The sequence below is a fragment of the Epinephelus lanceolatus genome, chromosome 5, assembly GCF_041903045.1.
Source record: "Epinephelus lanceolatus isolate andai-2023 chromosome 5, ASM4190304v1, whole genome shotgun sequence".
Classification (NCBI taxonomy): Eukaryota; Metazoa; Chordata; class Actinopteri; order Perciformes; family Serranidae; genus Epinephelus; species Epinephelus lanceolatus.
The window spans coordinates 9369179-9384918 of record NC_135738.1 but is presented as its reverse complement, the minus strand read 5'-3'; the positions used below and the strand labels follow the sequence as shown (position 1 = coordinate 9384918).

The window sequence follows — 15740 nt, the reverse complement described above, 5'->3', positions numbered from 1 at the left end:
CAGGCTGAAAACCAACAACCCAGCACAGCCCTCAGGCGGCACTACATTTGAAACCAACATGACTGTATAAAACATATTTCTACATGGGCTTGGAAACACTTTGGGAAACCATTGTCGGTGAACACAATTTGTCGCTGCCTCTACAAATGCAAGTTAAGACTCTACCATGCAGAGTGAGAGTCATATATCAACAACATCCAGAAATTACGCCAACTTCTCTGGACCTGAGCTCATCTGAGATTGACTGACACAAAGTGGAAAAATGTGCTGTGGTCCGACGAGTCCATATTTCAAATTGTTATCAGAAGTCATTGACGTCGTGTCCTGCGGGCTAATGAGGAAAAGGACCATCCAGATTGTTACAAGCACTGAAGTCGAATATCAAGCAAGAATGGGAAAGAATTTCGATTTTTAAAACTTCAGCCATTAGTGTCCTCAGTTCCCAAACACTTACTGAGTGTTATTAAAAAAAGGTGATGTAACACAGTGGTAAACATGACACTGTCCCAACTTAGTTATAACGTGTTGCAGGCTCAAATTCAGAATGAGAATAAAAACATTAGTTTATCAGTTTGAACATTAATGATATTTTCTTTCTTCTGTATTTAATTGAATATAGGTCACAAAGGATTTGCAAATCATTGAATTCTGTTTTTATTTACGTTTTACACAGCGTCTGACCTTTTATGGAATCAAGGTTGTATTACTTCAATTTCTTCAGAGCCCCCAAGAAGTGGCTGAACTCCATGATCGCTGGCAAGATGTAATAATTAAGAAATCTGATATATGTGTTCATAACAGAGTTCTTGTTCAGAGTCAGTTATTAACAGTTGTTTTGTCTCCCTTTGGTGGTATGGTGTCTCTGTGTATCTCTTAATCTCCTCTATGTCTCTTTGTATCTTTTCATCTCTTTTATGTCTCTTCGTATCTCTTCATCTCTTTTACCTCTCTTTGCATATCTTCATTTCTTCTACATCTCTTTGTACCTTTTCATCTCTTTGACATCTCTCTGCCTGAAAGGCGCTTTCAAATAAAATGTATTATTATTATTATTACTATTATTATTATGTCTCTTTGTATCTCTTCATCTCTTTTACATGTCTTTGTATCTCTTCATCTCTTTTACATCTTCTTCATCTCTTTTACATGTCTTTGTATCTCTTCATATCTTATGTCTCTCTGGATCTCTTCATCTCTTTTACATCTTCTTCATCTTTTTCATGTCTCTTTGTATCTCTTCATGTCTTATGTCTCTCTGTATCTCGTCATCTCTTTTTCATCTCTTTGTAGCTCTCCATCTCGTTTACATCTTCTTAATCTCTTTTACATCTCTTTGTATCTCTTCATATCTTATGTCTCTCTGTATCTCTTCATCTCTTATGTCTCTCTGTATCTCTTCATCCCTTTTACATCTCTTTGTATCTCTTCATCTCTTTTACGTCTTTTGGTATCCCATCTTTTTTTTAACGTCTCTTTGTATCTCTTCATATCTTATGTCTCTCTGTATCTCTTCATCTCTTTTACATCTCTTGGTATCTCTTCAACTCGTTTACATCTTCTTCATCTCTTTTACATCTCTTTGTATCTCTTCATATCTTATGTCTCTCTGTATCTCTTCATCTCTTATGTCTCTCTGTATCTCTTCATCCCTTTTACATCTCTTTGTATCTCTTCATCTCGTTTACATCTTCTTCATCTCTTTTACATCTCTTTGTATCTCTTCATATCTTATGTCTCTCTGTATCTCTTCATCCCTTTTACATCTCTTTGTATCTCTTCATCTCTTTTACGTCTTTTGGTATCCCCATCTTTTTTTTTTTTACGTCTCTTTGTATCTCTTTATGTCTTATGTCTCTCTGTATCTTTTCATCTCTTTTACATCTCTTTGTATCTCTTCATCTTGTTTACATCTTCTTCATCTCTTTTACAGCTCTTTGTATCTCTTCATATCTTATGTCTCTCTGTATCTCTTCATCTCTTATGTCTCTCTGTATCTCTTCATCCCTTTTACATATCTTTGTATCTCTTCATCTCGTTTACATCTTCTTCATCTCTTTTACATCTCTTTGTATCTCTTCATCTTGTTTACATCTTCTTCATCTCTTTTACAGCTCTCTGTATCTCTTCATATCTTATGTCTCTCTGTATCTCTTCATCTCTTATGTCTCTCTGTATCTCTTCATCCCTTTTACATCTCTTTGTATCTCTTCATATCTTATGTCTCTCTGTATCTCTTCATCTCTTTTACGTCTTTTGGTATCTCCATCTTTTTTTTACGTCTCTTTCTATCTCTTCATGTCTTATGTCTCTCTGTATCTTATCATCTTTTTTATGTCTCTCTGTATCTCTCTGTATCTCCTCATCTCTTTCACATCTGATGATGATGATGATGACAGTGGTGGTGATGCTTATGTGTTTCTGTGTTTCAGATATTTGACATGGATTGTATCTATAAAGACACTTTATGTGCTGAGGACAATTACTCGAGTACTGAAGATCATCACAGTCATCCCAGGTGTGTGTGTGTGTGTGTGTGAGAGAGAGAGAGAGAGAGAATCTCTATCTCAAAAAGAAACTCAAAGAGTTATGAGTTTGTTGTTTTGGAATTTGATTTCTGATGCAGTCGGTTTCTTAAACTCCACCCACTCTCAGGTCTGAAAAAGACTGTCGGAGATGTCGTCCAGTCGTTGAGGAAACTGGCTGATGTCATCACTCTAATGGTGTTCTGGCTCTGTCTCTTGGCTCTGATCGCTCTGCAGCTCTTCATGGGATCTCTGAAGCACAAATGTATTATTTCATCATGGCTGGCGCCAGCAGGAAGCACTGAGTTTGATTTCACTGAGCATGTTCTCAACACTGGTATGATGATGTAGATTGCTACATTCAGCTGTTGCCCCTCAGCCAGAGGTTGAAGCCTGTCTGTCTGTCTGTCTGTCTGTCTGCCTGGTAGAGAACCAGTACCACCTGCCTGGTCAGTTAGATCCTCTGCTGTGTGGAAACTCCTCTGATTCAGGGTACGTTCACAGCTCTTCAATACAGACACTTCATTATCATCACAATGATAATCGTAAATGATGATGATGATGATGATGATGTCCTTAGGGCCTGTCCTGAGGGTTACACCTGTCTGAGGGCGGGGAAAAACCCAAACTACGGCTACACCAGCTACGATTCGTTTGGTTGGTCTCTGCTGAACATGGTCCGACTGATGACCCAGGACTTCTGGGAAAACCTGATGCAGCTGGTCAGTAACAGACTGGTCCCAGTAGACGGACAGGCTGGTCCCAGTAACAGACAGACTGGTCCCAGTGCACAGACTGGTCCCAGTAACAGACAGACCGGTCCCAGTGCACAGACTGGTTTAACTGAGTTCACTGATTCCACCTGGAGTCACTTTAAGTTAATATTCTAATTGTTCTCATAGATCTGTCAGGAGAAGGACGGTGTCTTGCTCTCATCTGTCTGTCTCTCACCTGTCTGTCTTTCTCTCCCGTCTGTCTCTCACCTGTTTGTCTTTTGTCTGTCTGTCTCTCTGGCCTGTCTCTCTTTTCCCTTGTCTGTCTCTCTCACCTGTCCCTTTTTCTCACCCGTCTGTCTTTCTCACCTGTCTCTTGTTTTCACCTATTTGTCTCGTACCTGTCTGTCTCTCACCTGTCTCTTACCTGTCCCTTTTTCTCACCTGTCTGTCTATCACCTGTCTCTTGGTCTCACCTATCTGTCTCTGTCATCTCTGTCTCTCAACTATCTACTAACTATGTCTCTCACCTTTCTTTCTCTCCTGTCTGTCTGTCTCTCACCTGTCGGTGTCTCTCAACTGCCTCTCTTTCGCCCCGCCTGTCTCTCTTACCTGTCTCTCTCACTTATCTTTCTCTCTCATATATCTCGCTCTCTCTTACCAGTCTCTCACCTGTCTGTCTGTCTGTCTCTGTCTCTCACCTGTCTATCTCCCTTACCTATCTGTCTCTTTCACCTGTCTGTCTTTCTCACTTATCTGTGTCTCTCTCACCTGTCTGTCTTTCTCACTTATCTGTGTCTTTCTCACCTGTCTTTTCTCACCTTATCTGTCTCTTTCACCTGTCTCTCTTTCTTACCTTTCTCTCATTCTCTCCTACCTGTCTTTCTCACCTATCTGTCTCTCTCTCTCCTATCTGTCTTTCTCATTTGTCTGTATCTCACCTGTCAGTATCTCTCACCTGTCTGTCTCTCTCACCTGTGTCTCTTTCTCACCCTATCTGTCTCTTTCTCACCTGTCTGTCTCTCTGCAGATGCTCCGATCATCAGGTTCCCACCTCCTGGTCTTCTTCATGGGTATTGTCTTCCCCGGCTGCTTCTGCGTCCTCAGCCTCATCATGGTGGTGGTTGCCATGGCCGCTGGTGAGCGGGGGGACGCCGATGTCGTTGAAGCCAGAGAGAGAGAAGATTTGTTCACTAAGATCGTGGAGGTGCTGAAGAGGAGGGAGGAAGAGGAGGTGAGATTGTTTCACTTTTCAGGCATCGTTCATGTAACTGGTGCATTTAAATGAAGCATTTAAAATGTTATTATTGTTACAGAAGGCAGCCTGCAGGGCGGCGCTCTCAGAGAAATCAGAGGGTGAAAACAAGAGCCACAAACACACTGATGTAAAAGGTACACACACACACACACACACACACACACACTGGCCCATCTAACCCTGAACCTGATCCAGAAGTCTGTAGACAGCAGATATGATTATGAAAGTGTGATTTCAGTGTGTGAAGCTGGTCTCACAGTCAGCGGTGTGTTTCAGGGTTTGATGAGGACCACGTGTCGTTTCCTCTGTGCTGTTTTGTTTTTGCAGACTTCTGCCTGAAGTTGGTCTGTTGTGTCTGTTGCCCGGGGCTCCAACAGTGGCTTCACACCTTCATCACGAACCCATTCTTTGACCTTGGGATTGTCATCTGCCTCATCATTAACACCATTTTTATGGCTATGGAGCATTATCCAATGACGGCGGAGTTTGAAGAGCACCTCGCTATAGCACATCTGGTTAGTGTTAAAGAAAAGTTTTGAACAAAACAAGACAGACAGACAGTCAGTGACTTTTACTAACACATGATGCAGACCTGAGCGTCAAGCTGATTGGTTGAGCCAACACATTTTATTAAAGTGTTTCTATTAAAGTTTTCTTTGTTTTTTTTTTCAAGTTACGTTGAAGATACACTTAAACAACGTACTGTCACAGTAATCTTTAGGCAGAGCAGGAAACTATGAGATAACTATACAAATACATGTAACTATAAAACTATATGTAACTATAAATTATTTGTAGCTTTACAAATATATTTAACTATATGACTATTTGTAACTATAAGACCATATATAGCTATAAAACTACATGTAACTCTATGACCATTTGTGACTATATGTACACTATATGTACTTATACAATTATACCTTTAAAACTATATGTAACTATAAAATGATATGTACAAACAAATATTTTATACTATAGGATAATATCTAACTATACAACTATATGCAACTATATCAACTTTACGACTATATGTAACTATCTGATGACGCGTAACTATAAAATTATAGATAATTTTACACCCACCTGCTTACTAGCTTAGGAGAGCTTACCAGAAAATATCAGAGACTATAAAAAGCTATAAAACAACAACAGCTGAGTACGCTCATACAGAGTTTACAGATGACCCCTGTACTCTGAACTTTGACCTCTAAACTCACCTCTCACCTCTGCCAGGTCTTCACAGGCATCTTCACAGCTGAGATGATCATCAAGCTTGTTGCCATGGGCCCATGCGGATACTTCAAGGTTAGACTTCCCATTTGTTAAAATGGAGCACATAAAATGAGGAACGGTTAAACGACAGCGACAGCGTTTGAGGAGCCAGACTTGACTTGACATTACATAATGGTGACTGACATCTTTTGTCTAAATATGCATGTTTGTTTTCCTTGTAATTTCTCTCCAAGCAGATCATGGCTGTGTGGAGCAGCTGCATCTCAGCCTCTGCGAGACAGAACCGTGATCAACATAATTAACTTCGATAGAACTGAGGCCACAGTCTGGCTCCTCGAACGCTGTCAATATCGTCATGACTGTTCCGTCTTTTATAATTTCCTTGCTTGTTACAAGCTCTGTGTTCATGACTGACAGCAGGGCAGCTGTTGTGTTGCCATGGTTACAGGTGCCGTGGAACATCTATGACAGCATTATCGTCATAGTGAGTCTGCTGGAGTTGGGATTAGCTGACGTTTTTGGCATAGAACTGGTAAGTGTGACATCATCACTTATTGCAAAACAACCAGTCCAATCACTGTCTACCTGTCTTTTTTATTTGTCTCCGTACTTCCTGTCCACCTGTCTCCTTACTTTGTGTCTACCTGTCTTCTCACTTGCCTCCTTACTTTCTGACTACTTGTCTTTTTTATCTGTCTCCTTACTTCCTGTCTTCCTGTCTCCTCACCTGCCTCCTTACTTTCTGTCCACCTGTCTCCTCACCTACCTCCTTACTTCCTGTCTACCTGTCTCCTCACCTGCCTCCTTACTTCCTGTCCACCTGTCTCCTCACCTGCCTCCTTACTTCCTGTCTACCTGTCTCCTCATCTTCTTGCTTACTTCCTGTCTACCTGTCTCCTCACCGACCTCCTTACTTTCTATCTTCCTGTCTCCTCACCTGCCTCCTTACTTCTTGTCTACCTGTCTTCTCACCTGCCTCCTTACTTCCTGTCTTCCTGTCTCCTCACCTGTCTCCTTACTTCCTGTCTACCTGTCTCCTCATCTTCTTCCTTACTTTCTGTCCACCTGTCTCCTCACCGACCTCCTTACTTTCTGTCTACCTGTCTCCTCATCTTCTTCCTTACTTCCTGTCTACCTGTCTCCTCATCTTCTTCCTTACTTCCAGTCCACCTGTCTCCTCACCTGCCTCCTTACTTTCTATCTTCCTGCCTCCTCACCTGCCTCCTTACTTCCTGTCCACCTGTCTCCTCACCTGCCTCCTTAATTTCTATCTTCCTGTCTCCTCACCTGCCTCCTGACTTCCTGTCCACCTGTCTCCTCACCTGCCTCCTTACTTTCTGTCTACCTATCTCCTCACCTGCCTCCTTACTTTCTGTCTTCTTGTCTCCTCACCTGCCTCCTTACTTCCTGTCCACCTGTCTCCTCACCTGTCTCCTTACTTCCTGTCTACCTGTCTCCTCATCTTCTTCCTTACTTTCTGTCTACCCGTCTCCTCATCTTCCTCTTTACTTCCTGTCCACCTGTCTCCTCACCTGCCTACTTACTGTCTGTCCACCTGTCTCCTCACCTGCCTCCTTATTGTATGTCCACCTGTCTCCTTACTTTCTGTCTACCTGCCTCCTTACTTTCTGTCCACCTGTCTCCTCACCTGCCTCCTTACTTCCTGTCTTCCTGTCTCCTCACCTGCCCCCTTTACTTTCTATCTTCCTGTCTCCTCACCTACTTCCTCACTTCCTGTCTACCTGTCTCCTCACCTGCCTCCTTACTTTCTGTCTACCTGCCTCCTCACCTGCCTCCTTACTTTCTGTCCACCTGTCTCCTCACCTGCCTCCTTACTTCCTGTCTTCCTGTCTCCTCACCTGCCCCCTTTACTTTCTATCTTCCTGTCTCCTCACCTACTTCCTCACTTCCTGTCTACCTGTCTCCTCACCTGCCTCCTTACTTTCTGTCTACCTGCCTCCTCACCTGCCTCCTTACTTCCTGTCCACCTGTCTCCTCACCTACCTCCTTACTTTCTGTCTACCTGTCTCCTCACCTGCCTCCTTACTTCCCGTCCACCTGTCTCCTCACCTGCCTCCTTACTTTCTGTCTTCCTGTCTCCTCACCTGCCTCCTTACTTCCTGTCCACCTGTCTCCTCACCTGCCTCCTTACTTTCTGTCTACCTGTCTCCTCACCTGCCTCCTTACTTTCTATCTTCCTGTCTCTTCACCTGCCTCCTTACTTCCTGTCTTGCTGTCTCCTCACCTGCCTCCTTACTTTTTATCTTCCTGTCTCCTCACCTGCCTCCTTACTTCCTGTCCACCTGTCTCCTCACTTGCTTCCTTACTTTTTATCTTCCTGCCTCCTCATCTTCTTCCTTACTTCCTGTCTACCTGTCTCCTCACCGACCTCCTTACTTTCTATCTTCCTGTCTCCTCACCTGCCTCCTTACTTTCTGTCTACCTGTCTCCTCACCTGTCTCCTTACTTCCCGTCCACCTGTCTCCTCACCTGCCTCCTTACTTTCTGTCTACCTGTCTCCTCACCTGCCTCCTTACTTCCTGTCCACCTGTCTCCTCACCTGCCTCCTTACTTCCTGTCTAACTGTCTCCTCACCTGCCTCCTTACTTCCTGTCCACCTGTCTACTCACCTGCCTACTTACTTCCTGTCTACCTGTCTCCTCAACTGCCTCCTTACTTCCCATCCACCTGTCTCCTCACCTGCCTCCTTACTTTCTGTCTTCCTGTCTCCTCACCTGCCTCCTTACTTCCCGTCCACCTGTCTCCTCACCTACCTCCTTACTTTCTGTCTACCTGTCTCCTCACCTGCCTCCTTACTTTCTATCTTCCTGTCTCCTCACCTGCCTCCTTATTTCCTGTCTTGCTGTCTCCTCACCTGCCTCCTTACTTTTTATCTTCCTGTCTCCTCACCTGCCTCCTTACTTCCTGTCCACCTGTCTCCTCACCTGCCCCCTTACTTTCTGTCTACCTGTCTCCTCATCTTCTTCCTTACTTCCTGTCTACCTGTCTCCTCACCGACCTCCTTACTTTCTATCTTCCTGTCTCCTCACCTGCCTCCTTACTTTCTGTCTTCCTGTCTCCTCACCTGTCTCCTTACTTCCTGTCAATCTGTCTCCTCATCTTCGTTCTCACTTCCTGTCTACCTGTCTCTTCATAGACCTCCTTACTTTCTGTCTACCTGTCTCCTCATCTTCCTCTTTACTTCCTGTCTACCTGTCTCCTCACCTGCCTCCTTACTTCCTGTCCAACTGTCTCCTCACCTGCCTCCTTACTTCCTGTCCACCTGTCTCCTCGCCTGCCTCCTTACTTCCTGTCTAGCTGTCTCCTCACCTGCCTCCTTACTTCCTGTCCACCTGTCTCCTCACCTGCCTCCATACTTCCTGTCCACCTGTCTCCTTACCTGCCTCCTTTCTTCCTATCTACCTGTCTCCTCACCTGCCTCCTTACTTACTTTATCTGTACCAATACTTTCTGTCAACCTGTCTCCTTACCTCTTTGTCTGTCTGCTGTGCAGTTGCGAGTATTCAGGCTGTCCAGGTGGTGGCCTTCCTTCCACCTGTTGTTAAAGATCATCTGGATGTCACTGAGCGCTCTGAGGAACCTGACTCTTCTTCTGCTCATCATGGTCTTTTTCTTCACCGTGGTCGGCATGCAACTGTTTGGGAGTGACTACAAAGACTACGTCTGTCGCATCTCAGCAGACTGTGAGCTTCCTCGCTGGCACATGAACGATTTCTTCCACTCCTTCCTTGCTATCATGAGGGTCCTGTATGGAGAGTGGATTGAGCTCATGTGGGACTGCATGGAGGTCTCAAGTCCGGCCATGTGTCTGATCTTCTTCATGATGGTCATGGTCATCGGAAACCTCTTGGTGAGTCTCAGCAGGTTGACACTTTCTGAGCTTAACCTGGTTCCTGTATGTCATTAACCCTCCAGTCCAGCAGGTCAGCTATAGCTACAAACAGATCCAGGTCTAGGGTCAAATGAGTTCTGGGGTTCTGCCTTGAATCTGGCTGACTGGAAACAATAAAGCACTTAATCACATATGAAATCTTTATGCCAACATATACTGTTTCAGGTTTTGAATCTGTTCCTGATTTTAAGTCCTGAATCTATTCCAGGCGTTAAAGGATATCTTCGGTATTTTTCAACCTGGGCCCTATTTCCCCATGTGTATGTGTGCATATGATTCATAGGTACAACTCGTTCTAAAATTGGTTCAGTATTGAGGGAGGCGGATGCAGCCGGCAGCCGTGAAACGAGCTAAAACGGTAACGGGGGCAAATGCGTCCCATATAAGTTTGCGCATTGAAAGTGCTTTTTTTCGCCACTGACCGGTTCAGTTCACCAGTGCTATCTCTGTAAATAGCATACTAAGCGTTTCCCTTACCCTTCACTTCCTCTGGGCTGTGTGTGACGTCATCTTGCGAGAGCTTTGCTTGTTGCTGGAAGAAAACAGAGGAGCCATGCTGAGCACCGCTCAGAGTGGCGCTGGTTGTCCTGGAGTACAGTTGAGAGTTTTACTGCATTGATTGAAAACAATGGTTCGTGTTTGTGCTTATCCGAATTGCAAGAACAAGATGTCGCGCAACACCCCGTACAGCTTTCATAGGCTGCCGTTGTCGGACGGCAAGATGCTGAAGTTGTGGCTAGTTGTGCTACAAATGGATGCTAACACTCCTGTCCACACACTGCGCCTTGCAGACCATCGAGTCTGCAGTGCTCACTTCTCCCAAGATGACTACTGCCAGCCGAAGACATCCAATCCCGAAACACCTCTTCCTCAAGAAAACGGCTGTCCCACGAGTAGAGAGAGCTACAGACACAGTGGAGCAAAGCTCTCGTGAGATGACGTCACACAGCCCAGAGGTAAGGGAAACGCTTAGTATGCTATCTACAGAGATAGCACTGGTGATCTGAACATGTCAGTGGCGAAAAAAGCACTTTTAATGCGCAAACTTATACGGGACGCATTTGCCCCCGTTACCGTTTTAGCTCATTTCGTGACTGCCGGCTGCATCCGCCTCCCTCAGTACTGAACCAATTTTAAAATGAGTTGTACCTATGAGTCATACGCACACATACACATGGGAAATAGGGCCCAGGCTGAAAAATACCGAAGTTATCCTTTAATGCATGACCTGTAGTTGCTCCTGAATCTGTTCCTGAATGTGTCCCTTGCCCTGTTGAAGGTTCTGAATCTGTTCCTGAATGTGTCCCTTGCCCTGTTGAAGGTTCTGAATCTGTTCCTGAATGTGTCCCTTGTTCTGTTGAAGGTTCTGAATCTGTTCCTGAGTCTGTGCCCAGTATTGTTGCACATCCTGAATCTTTTCCTAGCTTTGTTCCTGGCCTTGTCTTGGGTCTTAAATCTATTCCTGGTCTTGTTGCAGACCCTCAATCAGAGAAGTGCTGACAAAATTAAATGCTGAGGTAGTGGGTGTTAGCAACCTCTTCCAGGTAAAGGAAAGGACTGCCAATGGTTTTTTTGTGCTGTATATTACCCTCGGCAGAGCCTTTTTGTTTGGTGCTGTACAGCCTGCAGAGCCCTGGCATCATTGCAGGTCGTTGTTGCTGGCCTTGTTTTAGGTCCCTGATTCTATCTCTACCCTTGTTGTGGGATGGATCTGAATCCATTCCTGGCTTTGTTGCAGGTCCTAAACATGATCCTGGGCTTGCTGCAGATCCCAAATCTGTTTGTTGGCCTTGCTGTAGGTTCTGAATCAGTTTGCTTGCCTTGTTTCAGGACCTGATTCTATTCCTGATGTGGTTTAAGGCCCTGAATGTGTTTCTCTGTCGTGTTTCAGGTCCTGAATCTGTTCCTGACCTTGCTGATGAGCTCCTTCAGCAGTGAGAGTCTGGCAGCTCCAGCAGTAAAAGAACACAACCACCTGCAGACTGCTATAAATCAGATCAAGAGGGCTGTGTGGACTCTGCTGGGAAAGAAGACCCATATGAACCCAGACCACACAGGTAGGACCAGATCTGGAACTACACCAAGGACTGTGTTTTTATAGTTCAGGGTGTTTACAGTTTCTGGCTTTTCTGGTGTGTCTTTTTGCTGCTGTTTACTGTGTCTTTAATCTTTTAGATTAAAACTCATAATAATGGATGCAGATCTTAGACTTAATGGCTGGTGATTTACTGTAATTTATTGTTAGCAATCAACAGCAAGGAAGACAAGAAGAAGGATTACATGGCCTTGACTGTTGTGACCTCGGAACAGCCGATGTCAGAGGTCAGGGCCCTCAGCAGTGATCACGACAACCCGACCAGCAAAGACCATAACACCGACTCCCAGTGCGTCCTGGTTGCCGTGAAGACGTCTGAAGATGAAGATGAAAAAGAGAAAAAAGTAAGTCCTATTCTACTCTATTGTAGTATGTGTACTACAGATACTACTTTTCCCTTTTAATACTTTACATTTCTCATTTTTGCCCAACAGAATTTTTGACAATATATACAGCCATATGTATTTAGTGATAGTGTAGACAGTTCATAGTCTGAACAGTAACTAACAGAATAATCAAGAAAAGAGAAAGGGGATGGACTAATAATTAACAGTCTTGACAACAACAACAAATTAACAGTAGATACATGGATTTGTGGTGTGTTTGTACATTCACTGGCCACTTTATTAGGTACACCTTGCTCGTACTAGGTTGGACCCTTTTGCCTTCAGAACTGCCTTAATTCTTGGTGTCATAGATTCAACAAGGTGCTGGAAAGATTCCTCAGAGATTTTGGTCCATATGGACATGATGACATCACACAGTTGCTGCAGATTTGTCGGCTGCACATCCATGATGTGAATCTCCCGTTCCACCACATCCCAAAGGTGCTCTATTGGACTGAGATCTGGTGACTGGAGGCCATTGGAGTACAGTGAACTCATTTTGATGTTCAAGAAACCAGTTTGAGATGATTTGAGCTTTGTGACATGGTGCGTTATCCTGCTGGAAGTAGCCATCAGAAGATGGGTACACTGTGGTCATAAAGGGATGGACACGGTCAGCAACAATACTCAGGTAGGCTGTGGTGTTTAAACCATGTTCAGTTGGTACTAAGAAAATCTCCCCCACACCATTACACCACCAGCAGCAGCCTGAACCGTTGATACAAGGCAGGATGGATCCATGCTTTCATGTTGTTTACACCAAATTCTGACCCTACCATCTGAATGTGGCAGCAGAAATCCAGACTCATCAGACCAGGCAACATTTTTCCAATCTTCTATTGTCCAGTTTTGGTGAGCCTGTGTGAATTGTAGCCTCAGTTTCCTGTTGTTAGCTGACAGGAGTGGCACCTGGTGTGGTCTTCTGCTGCTGTAGCCCATCTGCTTCAAATTTGGATGTATTGTTGGTTCAGAGATGGTCTTCTGCAGACCTTGGTTGTAACCAGTGGTTATTGAGCTACTTTTGCCTTTCTATCATCTTGAACCAGTCTGGCCATTCTCCTCTGACCTCTGGCATCAACAAGGCATTTTCACCCAGAGAACTGCTGCTCACTGGATATTTTCTCTTTTTGGGACCATCCTCTGTAAACGCTACAGATGGTTGTGGTGAAAATCAATCAGCAGTTTCTGTTTAAAGTCACTTAAAATCACCTTTCTTCCACATTCTGATGCTTAGTTTGAACTTCAGCAGGTCGACTTGATCATGTCTACATGCCTACATGCATCAAGTTGCTGCCACGTGATTGGATGATTAGTTATTTACGTTAACAAGCAGTTGACTAGGTGTACCTAAAAAAGTGGTTGGTGAGTGTATAACCAAGTTATCTTCAAAAACACACTCATATATACAAATAAGTTCCCTCTGTGATACAGACCAGTGGTTCAGACCTCAGCATGTATGACACAGACTGATGATGATGATAATAATGGTGAAAAACTTTATATGTATAAAATCTGTTGAATGTGTCTGTTTAGAAACATCCTGAAGTCCAGCAGCGCAAAGACGATGAAGATGATAAAGGAAACCCACCTGAGGACTGCTGTAGTGACAGTATGAGTCTTTCTGTATAAGTGATGAAGAACAGGAACTGATCAGTGATCAATAACAGCCCTGATAAATCTCTGTGCGTGTGTGTGTGTGTGTGTGTATATTTCAGAGTGTTACCGTTGCTGTCCATGCCTGGACATAGACACATCCCAGGGTGGAGGAAGGGTCTGGTCCAACTTCAGGAGAGCATGTTGCTCCATCATTCAACACAAATACTTTGAGTACTTCGTCATGTTCATCCTCCTGCTGAGCAGTGCAGCTATGGTAAACACAAACATACTAACACTGAGCCTCATTCACCAACTGTTCTCAAGAAGAAATTTCTACTTAGAACGCACTTGTGAAGCACCAACTAGTTCACCTGGTAGAGCGGGTGCCCCATGTACAAAGTAGGGCTGGACAATATATAACAAACAAGACTTTCACCCAAGAGAGCAGTGTTCATGTCCCGTAAGATTCTTAAGCCAAACCCTGTTTTTGTTGCCTAAACCCAACCCAAAAAACAATGCATGCAACAGGCAGAACTTGACATGGTGTCCCAGGACGTCAACAGCTAACGCACCCACAGTACCTTGCATGTTGGATGTGGACGTGGACAGTCCATGACCAAATGTCGATTTGTGACAAGGTCGGAGTGTGAGTGTGTTGCACTCACAAGTTCCCCAGCAACACTAAGAGACACAGAGCTGCTCCTCTGAGTGAAGTCTGGTGTATGAAGTTCAGACACAGTCACACTGGTGTGACATCACAGGCTGCTGCAGGGGACAGGAGCAGCTGTTGAATTCATTTTTTTGTTTAATTCAACTTGTAATAAAGAGTTAGCAACACTTCAGTTGTACAAATCAACCTGTAGAGTGACCTCACACACCTGGTCAGGTGCTAACAAGGCTGTTGGTGTGAACAGATGTTTGAGGACATTTACCTGCATCAGCGTCCGGTCTTAAAGGAGATCCTGTTGAGAGCAGACCAGGTGTTTACCCTCCTGTTCCTGATAGAGATGCTTCTCAAGATCATCGCCTTCGGACTCAAGAAATACTTCACCGACGCCTGGTGCTGGCTCGACTTCCTCATCTTAGACGTAAGAACCAAACAAACAACACGATCAATAAAAAGCTGATTATTGCTAATGTATAAATAACTGTCTTTTAATAGCTGCTGGTTTAACAGGTTTGACCTCAAGGTAACTTAACGTGATGGTAACCATAGCAACAGAACCAGTGCTTCTATTGGGAAATAGACAGGTACCAGTGTTGTTTATGCCAGTTAGTACTGGGTAAACTGGTCCCAGTCTTGGTGTTAACACTGTGTTGTGTCTTCCAGGTATTTCTGGTTTCTCTGGCAGCTGACACATTTGGATTCTCTGAACTGGGAGCCATCCAGTCTCTGAGGACCCTGAGGGCTCTGGGGCCCCTGAGGATCCTGTCTCGCGCCAAGGGCCTGAGGGTGAGAATCAATACAAATATCAATAAGTTTATGTATTAATCAATACAGATATCACTTTGTTTACATACTAATCAATACAGATATCAACACAGTTATCTACTAATCAACAGTTATCAGTACATTCACATACTAATCAATACAGATATCAATCAATCAATCAATCAATCAATTTTATTTATAAAGCCCAATATCACAAATCACAATTTGCCTCAGAGGGCTTTACAGCATACGACATCCCTCTGTCCTATCAAAACATTAATAGACAATCAATACAGATATCAAGTCATTTACATAACTTATAAGTACAGATATCTATATGTTTACATTCTAATCAATTCTGAAATCAATACATTTACATTCCAAACAACAGAGACATTTATACATTTAATTACTAATCAATACAGCTGTCAATATGTTTACAAACCCATCAATACCGACATCAATTAATTTATTTAATAATCAATACCAATATCAATACATTCATGTACATTCTGAATATCAGCATGGCAGTGATGTAGTCGTAGTCTCCTTCTCTACCTGTCTCTGTGTAGGTCCTTACCTGTCTCTC

General features: G+C 43.8%; 1 protein-coding gene across 4 annotated transcripts in view; it reads left to right on the top strand.

Moving 5' to 3' along the window:
• The window catches only part of LOC117261970 (sodium channel protein type 4 subunit alpha B-like), a 43597-nt gene that overhangs the window by 12082 nt on the left and 15775 nt on the right, over nt 1-15740 (top strand). For 2 of the 4 annotated variants that reach the window (XM_078167681.1, XM_078167682.1), the window contains exons 7-22: nt 2430-2515; nt 2653-2859; nt 2951-3014; nt 3103-3244; nt 4266-4469; nt 4555-4627; nt 4821-5008; nt 5730-5801; nt 6178-6261; nt 9244-9600; nt 11534-11699; nt 11888-12081; nt 13657-13732; nt 13839-13993; nt 14634-14807; nt 15050-15172. In XM_078167681.1, coding sequence (XP_078023807.1) covers nt 2430-2515; nt 2653-2859; nt 2951-3014; nt 3103-3244; nt 4266-4469; nt 4555-4627; nt 4821-5008; nt 5730-5801; nt 6178-6261; nt 9244-9600; nt 11534-11699; nt 11888-12081; nt 13657-13732; nt 13839-13993; nt 14634-14807; nt 15050-15172 — 2365 coding nt within the window. Of the gene's footprint in view, nt 1-2429; nt 2516-2652; nt 2860-2950; nt 3015-3102; nt 3245-4265; nt 4470-4551; nt 4628-4820; nt 5009-5729; nt 5802-6177; nt 6262-9243; nt 9601-11533; nt 11700-11887; nt 12082-13656; nt 13733-13838; nt 13994-14633; nt 14808-15049; nt 15173-15740 lie in introns of all 4 variants that reach the window. The other 2 variants (XM_078167679.1, XM_078167680.1) reach the window with 1 other exon arrangement.